This window comes from Balaenoptera ricei, chromosome 4 (assembly GCF_028023285.1).
Source record: "Balaenoptera ricei isolate mBalRic1 chromosome 4, mBalRic1.hap2, whole genome shotgun sequence".
Lineage (NCBI taxonomy): Eukaryota > Metazoa > Chordata > Mammalia > Artiodactyla > Balaenopteridae > Balaenoptera > Balaenoptera ricei.
This window is the reverse complement of record NC_082642.1, coordinates 78,259,842-78,269,817: the sequence shown is the minus strand read 5'-3', so window position 1 is coordinate 78,269,817 and position 9,976 is coordinate 78,259,842. Positions and strand designations below refer to the sequence as shown.

General features: G+C 54.4%; 1 protein-coding gene across 1 annotated transcript; it reads right to left on the bottom strand.

The window, feature by feature from the left end:
• AP2M1 (adaptor related protein complex 2 subunit mu 1) lies at positions 1 to 8,989 on the bottom strand. Its single transcript, XM_059920639.1, has 11 exons — positions 8,883 to 8,989; positions 6,858 to 6,974; positions 4,749 to 5,014; positions 3,951 to 4,033; positions 3,206 to 3,341; positions 2,974 to 3,115; positions 2,349 to 2,468; positions 2,108 to 2,243; positions 1,907 to 2,004; positions 1,285 to 1,396; positions 1 to 611 (listed from the first exon to the last, which is right to left on the bottom strand). The coding sequence occupies exons 2-11, from the start codon at positions 6,929 to 6,931 to the stop codon at positions 477 to 479; spliced, it is 1,302 nt and encodes a 433-aa protein (XP_059776622.1). The 5' UTR covers positions 6,932 to 6,974; positions 8,883 to 8,989; the 3' UTR covers positions 1 to 476.
• Between the last annotated feature and the right edge of the window lie 987 nt (positions 8,990 to 9,976).

Sequence of the window (9,976 nt, the reverse complement as noted above, 5' to 3'; positions counted from 1 at the left end):
TCCATTCTACAGAGTTTATTAGGTTTGTAACTGGACGAAGTCACACGTGTACAAAATGAAGCTCACACTATCCCAAAGCAGAGTAGGAATTGAGGGCTGGGGATCCGTTACTGGCCTTTGGGGGAGCTCCGAGGTGAGGGGCAGCCGACCCTCCCACTCCAGAGAGATGTGGCCACAGGGGAGGGGAGGGGATGGGGCCCACCTGGCTTTGGTCGCAGAACTCAGAGCCTGGCACGGGGCTGGGGCAGGCAGATGGACGGAGGAGCAAGAGCCTCAGAAACCACCCTGCCCAGGGAGCCCAGGGACTGCTCCGACAGTCCCGCTCACAACGTGGTTGGTCCAGACCTAGACGCAGGGGCTGGTGCAAAGGGAAGGCAGCAAAGCAGGAGGGAGGAGACACTGACGTGTAGTGGCCAAGGGCACCCAGACCCGTGGAAGAGGGTGGGTGGGGAGGCAGGCTAGCTGCCACTAGGCAGCTAGCAGCGGGTCTCATAAATGCCGCTGCGGCCAATGTAGCGCACCCATTTGATGACGTCGTGGTCGCTGTAGTTCAGCTTCGGTTCAAACACCTTCAAGTAGCGCACCTTGAGGCCAGAAGGCGCGAATGGCACCTGGGCAAGGGACAGCTCCAGTTAGGAATGTGGCCTTCCTTTCACTGCTGCTCTCCTCCGGGAAGTTCCATAGCCTTGCCCTACCTCATCTCTCTACTACAGGTGTCTGAATGATTGGAACCCTAAAAGAAGCTGAAGGAAGCTGGGGTGGTGAGGGGTCCTCTAAGAGGTTACTAAGGAAGAAAGCATATCCAAGAGTAACTAGCAATCATTTGGGTTTGAAGTCAGGCCCTGCCTGTGAGGACTTGAATCAATTCCTTTAATCAGCAGGTGGCAGCAACCAAAGACCTGCCTTAGAACATACTTATCCTGCTCAATATTATGGACTTAAACAATAAGGTGGAAAAAATTACATGTCTAACGTGCACAAAGCAAAGTCAGCTCATTTTCCTGTCTGTAAACTGTGTCTTACCTGGCATGCAAGCTATTTCAGTTTTCCCTAAGAATTGTTTTATGAGAAGCCAAAGGAAGTCAAAGATTTTTGTCGGTGTGAATAGCAATTTCTAGTAGGAGGCCTAAGGCGGGAAGGAATGGGTCTGTGAATTGAAATCACTTCTCTCTGGGCCTCAGTTTCCTCGTCTGCAAGGTGGTAGATGCAGAGGTTGATCTGAATGATCTCTAAAGTCTTTCCTAGCACACCCTGCCATGGCTCTAGGCCCCTTCTCTGCCATACCTCAAAATTCATTGAAATGGGGGGTCGAGCCCATTTCTTCTTGTCGTTGGTGGGCAGCAGCTCAATCTCAGCGCTGATCTGCGATTCCTTCATGCCTGCCATGCGCTTGATCCTGGGAACACAGGGGCCCTGGTAGCCTGGAGGAGCTTCAAGGGGGGTTGCCCCTTTGGGGAGGTTGGGGGGTGGCAGGGAAGAGAACCCTGGAGCTTGTGGGAGGTGCTAGGGCAAGGAAATGTGGTGAGGACTCTGATAACCTCTTGCTATGAAACCTTGGGTCTGTTACTCCTTTAGCACTGTGGGCTGCACACAGTTTCTGCTTAGATACGTGGCCATGCTATCCCTTGCTCTCTACTTCACAGAGGTATTACAAGGGCAAATAGGGAAATGTTAAAGAATCTTAATAAATGCATGCATGCATGCACCCCAGTGCAGGCATGTGCACACTTACACAGAGGTATAAGGGGTGAGAACACAAGCAAAGGCTCCTGGAGAAGCAGTCACCCCCGTTCCATACACACACACACACACACACACACACTCACAGGACGAAAGGTGAAACTTAACAAGAGGGTACACCAAGGCATCTTGAGCCCTGCTGTGGCCTCATGAAGGAAAGACTCACTTCCACACGATGGCGTTCTCGCTGGCCTTGTACTTGGCCTTCCCCTTCATGCAGATCACCTGCACCCCACTGGTGTTCAGTGGGGTTGGGATCCTCACCTAGAAGTGACACACCTGTCAGGGAGCTCTGTCAAACCCTGCCATCAGCTCCCTTTATTCCTGGAGACAAGTGCTTCCTCCTCCCCAAGTCCCTTATCCTCACCTCAATCTTCTGAGCCAGTAGCGAGGGCTTGAAGTTGGACTTAATGACCACCTTGACCTCCAGCTTGGTGCGTCCCACTTCCCGAACTAGCGGGATCACTCGGAAAGGAAGGATGATGTCCTTGGTGGTGCGATACCTTTAGGGGTGTGAGACCTTCAGGTTGGCACAGCAGAGCCTGTTCTCCTCCCTCTCCCCCAATCTCTGCCGACAGCAACCCCTGCTCCTCACACCCCAATGGCACCTCATGAGCTCAAATTCTCCATCTGGTGGGATGAAGCTGATGCTGCGCTCCGAGTCAAACTTGCTGAGTCGCACACACTGGTGGAAGGTACAGTCATCAATGGCAATTGATTGCTTCCCGCTGCAAGCAGGGACAGAAGGTCTCCTCATTGGTACAAGAGACTGGCATGAGAGAGTCGGGCTGGGAGATTAGCCCACCCCCAAAGGCTGCCAGAGCCTGGACAGGCGTGCACTGTAATCTATGGAAAGCTGTCAGAATGCAGCTTTCTGACTTGCGGGTCCCTGTCCCAGAGTTATGGATGAGTGGGAGCTTTGCAAACTCATCTTTTGAGAGCTGTGCTGCTTGGAACCCAAAAGTTTCAGGCACACTGGGCAGGGGCCATCAGTATGTACAGAAGAATCTTGGTCCTTGGGATCAAACAAAGGGGCTTACTCTGAGTAGGATGAGGACAATCCCCTCATCTCTCTTAACACAGATACCAAGAGCAACCAAGCCAAGCACACCCTTAGGAAGAGGGGGTTTGCATTACTGCAAAAATGAAATCCAGAAGGAACCTGTGATTCACCAGGCTCTGCTCAGCCCTCCAAGGTCCACCCTCTCCCACCAGCTCCCCTGCCTCAGGCACCTCTTGCTTGTTTCATCAGCTGTGCCTTTGCCCTGCTTCTCAATGACAATCTTGTCATTCATCCCAAACTTGCACTCGGGCATGCCACTCAGGTAGCTCTTCATCACCACCCGGCCTGACACATGGGCGCTCAGCACCTGCCCTGGTGATGGACAGATAAACAGGAGCAGCTGAGTCAGGACCAATATCCTGCCCTGGCCCCCATCCTGCTTCATCACGAGAGGGCCCTCACCCTGTGGGGACATGAGGAGGTTCACACTCTCCAGCACATCCAGGAAGAGCTCGTTCCGGCGATACTTGATGCCCTCCCGCCGCCAGCCGATCTGCCCGGTCACCTGGCTGGTGATCTGAGACTGCTCTTCTTTTGTCTACATGGGGGATAGAGACAAACAGCAAGGCCTCACTCCTCTCCCCCTTCAATCCACTTGTCTCCATCCCCACTCCACCCTCATCCCCTCTCCCTTCTAGTCCCCACCCTGTGACCCATCTTCCCCCATGGGGCAGGGCCTGGAGAAAACTGAGCAAAGCTGCAAGGGTGGAAGCTGAGGGAACAGCTTACCTGATGCTGGAGAACACAGGGCCAACATGGTGCCCACAGGAAGCAGCAGAGGGGCGCAGATGGGAAGAGGCAGGCAGAAAAGAAGGAGAAGGCTATGAGGCCTGGATCCTAGAAGAGGGCCCAAGCTCTCTCCTCCTGAGGAATACCAAGCCTCCAGAGCAGTCCACACCCCCCCTTCCCCCAGTGTAGAAGGAAACTGCTTGAGCTGTATCCCCAGTAAGAGATGCTGAGTTGGCAAGCTCCAGGGGTGGGAGAGGGCCACACAGAGCAAAAGAGGCCTGCGGTCATGGCAGAAGGCTCAGGCCAGCACTTCCTGTCAGGGGCAGGCTCATGAGTCAGCTCAGACAAGGCTTGGGGGCCAGCGGGGATGAAGGGAGGTTGGGCTCCACCCTGACTACAGCCTGTACAATTTGAGTACCTGGCTCTTGATGCCCTGCTGGGTGATGAAGGTTTTCAGTGCGCCTGTCTCTGAGTTCTGTGGGTAGCCAAAGTCTAGGATCTCTGCAAAAGGAAGGGAGCCGTCAGCTCCTAGAAAAAGCGGAAGGCTCCTTTGCGCCAATCCCTCCCCTGGCCTGGATATATCTGGCCAGCATAGCTCCAAAAGACATTTAGGCATCATCTGCAGCAAAGTTTTAGCATTTACTCTAGGATTTGTGCTTTATAAGAAAACAATGAAAATATCACGTTTTTTTCAAATAGAAAAAGCAGCAGAAGAGTCGCACGGCCAGTAAGTGAGAGGTCAAGAAGCCCTTAGCCCTTAAAAGACAGAGATGTTGGAAAGATGAAAGGACTCTGTTCACTTAAATCATACGCTACAGAGGAAGAGAAGTAACAATGCGCCCGGAGGGGCCTATAATATCTCACCCTTGTCCAGGCTCTGAGGCAGCTGTTGAGATGGAAAGCTGGGAGGAGAGTCAGTGTAGTAAGGCCCAAACCACAAAGATAAGAGGATGAAACGTGCTTAACTGAACTGCAGGAAGACCAGCCACCAAAAGACCTTTTGGTCTTCCCCTACCTCCACTCACTAGCCTATTTTTGTATTCACTTCAGATCAGCCTTTAGTTCTGGATTTGGACTGTCTTCCTCAGAGCTCAAAATACCAGGTAGTCAGGAAAGGAAGTTCAGAGGGCACTGGAGCCTCAGACTTGCTCCCACCTCCAGGCCAGGCCCCAGCAGGTGCATCCCCACCCTAGACCCACTGCCCCGCCAGCCTCACCATCCAGCAGCTCATATATGAGCACAAAATTGTTCTTGATGTTCTCTTCGCTGATCTTGCCAAAGTAGGCAGCCATCACGTCACACATCTTATAGAGGAATTCGAAGACCATGGCAGCATTGACATTCTGCTTGGTGACAGCTGCCAGCCAGATGTTGGACCGCTTAACATGGAAGAAACTGGTGCGAGCAATGTTGGTGACGGGGCTGCGCACCTGCTGCCGGGCATGGATAACATTGACCCGAAAGGCGTCCACTGCGTTCCTCCTGAGAGAAAAGGGTGCACAGAGGCTGCTCAGTACATGGGCAAACCTCACTCCGCAGGGATCAACCACAGCTAACAAACAGCCACCCCCCTCTCTGCTGAAGTCTGGCACGCACTCTAAAGCCAATGCCTAAACCGTTGGGGCGGTTCCCTAGGACTCCTCCCAGTGGGGGCACGGGGTGGGGGAGGGCCAGAGCTAGGCTGATATCTGAAGGCCACGAGAGACAGGGAAGTCAGGTGGCAATGACAGGACGGCAGATATAACCACAATAAAGTGAGGTCCATCAGGTTTAGAGAAGTATGTTCCTGACTTCCAGGCCTGGCTCCAGTTTTCCTGCTGCCACCTCTATAGCTTCTCAGTAAGCTCCAGGCCCAGATGAGAAAGAGACGCTGCTGCTTCTCCAGTCTTTCCACTAGTGATCCCACCAGTGGGGAAGGCTGGCTCCTCCAGAAGTTAGACAAAGCCAGCATGACTTCAGAGAAGGCTCTAATCTACTGAGGGAAAAGCCGAGGGGCCATGGAGCTGGGCCACCCCATTCTTGTCCAGGATCCAATTCCAGGGCAAGTTCAGGGATGAAAAAGGATGAACAGAACAACGATGCGGGGGCCGGGGGGGGGGCAGGATCCCCCACCCACCTGTGCCTGGGCAGCAGCTTATCACGCCGCTTACCTATTGCTATGGCAGCCAATGAGATGGGATGAGAGAAATGACGCCAGCAAGAAGAGGAGAGTGACAGCAACGAGAGAGAGGATTAGACACACAACACACTGGGGTAGGCAGCACCCACCATGAGGTGGAAGCAGACGGGCAACAGGCAAGGGGTGGAGAGCACAGCAAGGCATGCAAGATGGTGTATGCCCTGGCCTTGGCTTAACCAGGTCCATCAGGGTGGGAGTGGGGTGTGGGTGGGTATATGCAAGCCAGGCACTGCCACAACTCTAGCCCATGCCCCACCACCAGCCAACGGACAAACAGCCACAAAGGCCAGGCCAGCCCATTAGCCAAGAAACTGGGAGCCGCTGTAGCAGGCCCATCTCTGACTGTCTATTCTAAGCAATTCCAGGATGAAAAACAGGAAAGCATGAACCAAAGGAGCCTAATCTCGTTAGAGCCGCTGAGGCTGGGATAAGTCCCCTCTGTCAGGGAACAGCAGTGGCATGCAGGGTGGGGCAGAACGAGAAGTGAGGCTGTGCCTCCTTACAGAGGTCTGAGGCACACAGGACAAGGGGCTGTTCCCAGGCTACTCTGATAGGCCAGAAAGGCAGCACAGCCTCCCTGCTCATCCCTCAGTGACCTGGAGAGTGCCTCAGGCTTGCTCACCACCTCTCCTCCAGGAGTGGCCCAGAGGAACTGAAAACAGCTGAGTCAGCAGCCTGACTCCTGAGCAAGGGAGAGGCTTTCAAGAGTCCAGTGAAGACTCTCACCATGAGACGGGCTTGTGAGAGCAAGACTTAGGTGGATTAGTACCACCAGCCTGACCACTGACTCCACCCGCTGGAGACAGATCTCCCTTCTCCTCAAAGGAGGGATCAATCTGCCCGGCCAAAAGCACTCAGCTCCAGCAACCAGGTCTGTCACTACAGCAAACAGGAGGCAGGAAGGGCAGGAGTTCCTGAGACTGTGGGGGGCCTGCCTTTTCACAGGTCCCACCAAGCAGCCAGCAACTGGCTGCCTGGCCAATACCACCAGACCTAATGGGAACCAGGCTGTATTAGCTGAGCTTCCAGGATGGAGCAAGGGGTGGGGGCAGTCCCAATCAAGCCTCTGGGAGAAAGAGACCTGGTCCTGCATGCTGGGGAGGAGGGTGGGGGTGGGGGCGCAGCTGGCTCAGCCAGGGGACTCACCCGATGTCATCTCGGTAGACTCGGGAGATGAGCACCTCCCCCTTGTGATTATAGATGAATAAGCCTCCAATCATGGCGGCAGCTCAGTCTCCGCGGCCCATCGCTCTGAGAACAGACCTAGGATGGGGGGGGGGCAGGGTAAGGGAAGGTCTCAGAACCCCTGCCAGTGTCCCCTGTGGGGCTGTGCAGGTCACTGGCTGGGCTTTTTTTCTCACTTGATCCTCCAGCAAGTGACCCTGCAGCCCTCCCAGGCATGCCCCTCCCCTTAGCCAGGCTCCAGTTCCTGTTTATCCCATACTGGAAGGGAGAAAAGGGAGAGGGACTTAGGCCCAGGATTCTAAGGCCATTTTGACACCCCCCCCCCGCCCCTTTTCTGGGGCTGAGCCCAGAGCAGCCCCCTCCCCCCTTTCACAGTGCTGAGCTCAGCAAGGCCCCTTCCTGTGCAGACTCTCACTCGCTCTAGCGGGTGAGTCACCGTGAAGGCCTGCCTGTGGTTGCAGGAATGGTGGTAGGAATTACTCCAGCTGGTTCAGGCCTGGGGCCCCCAGGCAAAGCTTTAGGAGCGCCCAGTTCCTCAGGCTCCACTACCCTTCAGAGAAGGCAGCAGGGCCCGAACCTCCAGCTCTCTAATTCACAGAAGTCTAAACATTCCAGGAAAGGGTGTGCAGGGTGTGGGGAGGAAGAGAAGGGAGGCCTTAGGCCCTGACACGGACCCAGGAGTGTGGCTCCAGCCTCTCCCAGGCAGTCAGATAAACAGGCAAAAGAGCAGAGTAGAAAGGCCCCAGTCCTGACAGACTACACTTCAGTGACCCAAGCTGCTTATTAGTTATTTTTGACCACCTCTCTTTTAAAAAGAGAGGCTCCCTCTCAGCTCCAAGTGCAATGAAAATACGGGGGTGTGGGGGAACGAGGTGGGTGCAGGTTCATAAAAATCAAGAGATCCTTCCAGCTGAAATTCTGTGATTCCAGACCCACAGCATAATTCACTTCTGACCCGAGTGCCTGTAAACGAGGGGCAGAATCCCTGAATTATCCAAATTATTTGGGTCAAACTAAATTAGACTGTTTGCAACGAGAAAAAGGGTTAATTTAGTTCTAGATTTCCTGGATTAGCCCTGGTGTTAATTTCACAGGGGGCAGTTTAGCAGACTTTGCTAAACTGGAAAATAAAGCCTATTACTGTGGCAGTCAAGGTCTCCCAGACTGCGTGAGAAGTCTCTCAAGGTGGTGGACACATCCCATTCCTCAGTCCCAAAGAGACTGGGAGAGGAAGCGCAAAATGGAGGTAGAGCCCTGGGCAAAGAACCAAGTTCACAGGTATCAAGTGGTAGGGAGCTCAGGGCATCAGAGAAACAGAGGTGGGGCCCAGGACAGGAATGGCATATTTAGTTAAGGGACAGACTGACAGCAACAGCCAGGCAGTATACTCAGGTGAGCCCACAGTGGCAACAGGTATGGTGGGGGCACCTGGAGGAGAGAGTTTCCAGTATGTCAAAAGTCAAGGCTTTAAAGAGGAAAAAAAGGCAGGGAGAGACTAGTAGTGGTGAATAAGAGAAAGCTGGGTGTAGAAGCAGGCGAGGGTGGTGGGCTTTTCGCCCTGGGGAAGAGGACGTCGCGGGTAAAGATGGTTCCAGGGAGTGCGGGGGCTGTCACTCAACTGCGAGGAGGGGGTGCCGCAGGGTGGGAAGCTTGTTCTTGCGCCGAGAGGAGGCGCCACGGGGTAGGGGGTTGTCGCGATCCTAGGGAGGGGGCAGCCGCGGGGCATCCCTGCTCTGGGAGGATTCCAGTAGGGTCCCCTTCTCACGGGAAGCTCCGGGCGGGTCAGGTGGAGGGCACCGCTCAGCGCCCGTCCTGCAACCGCGCCCCGGGCGCCCCCGCCCCGCCGTCAGCTCCCTCCCGGTTCTGAAGGCTGAGGCCACTCCCGGGTGTGGACTGCTTTCCGCGTAGCGCAGTGCGGGGAAGAGCAAAGCTGGGCAGCCAGGCAGGCGTCCTCCTTCACCCCGTACACCTAGATCCCGAACTCACCTGGTGTCCGCAGGCCCCTGCTCAGCCAGCCTGGCCACTCTCCGGCTCCCAAGATGTCCGCCCGCCCCCTGCTCGCCTGCCCGCTGCCTCGCCTTTCACTGCAGTGCCGCGGCCCCGCCCCGGCCTCTGCTGCGCGTGCGCGTCCGCCGAGGCCGCAGACTACAAATCCCGTCAGGCCTCTCGGCCTTCTCGCTTACAATTATAAGCCCCCTAAGTTTGGCAAAACTACAACTACCGACGGCCTTTGAGAACCTTAGAAGGAGGGGGTAGGCGTGCCTTGGGGGAGGGGTAGGAGTGGCCTTATTCAGCCCTACTCGAAATACACAATCCAGAATACACTGCTACACTCACTTCATTTTCCCCATTGAGCATTCTGGGAATTGTAGTCTCTGCAATCTCTCCTGTTCCTATTTCAGTGTTTCCGAGAGCCTCAGAGGATTAGTGCTATTTGTTGAGGCCCGGCTGTTAGGCCTTGGATTGCTGTCGGCCTTTTCAGTCTCCAGAGTCCGAGGACTGATTGTCCTCACTTTACACACACACACGACTTGGCAGTAGAAGCGTTTGTGCTGAGTTTACTGCTTTATGACACCACCTCTGATTTTCCCAAGCTTTTTTGCATGATATATTTGTTCTAGACATGAGCCTTTTCCCAGGGATCAAGACCCAAGGTAGGGGGCAGGGAGTGAGGCGGCAAATATTTGGAAGAAACTAGCTAAAGCTTTTCAAAAATATGTCTGTGTTCTACCTCAGCTATACCTATGTGACTGTGAGCTCCTCAAGGCCAGGAGGACCTGTGCGCCTTCTAGTGACAGGCATATATGTTGCTTAAAAAGCCGTTGACAAGTTGAATTTAATTGGACATGGGATTTGAAATCCCTTCGCTGATGGACAGTTAATCTTCACATCCAAGCTGAGAAGAGGCAGAGCCAATCCTGGCACATGAAAGGCCTTCCTGGCTCTTGCAGGACCTGAAGAACATCTGTTGGCTCTTCTCTTTCTGTAGGAAAAGATACACTGCTGCCTTCCCTAGGCAGGGCTGAGCCCATCATGAGAGGAACGAAGGGCACCAAACAGTAAACCTAGTCGCAAACCTT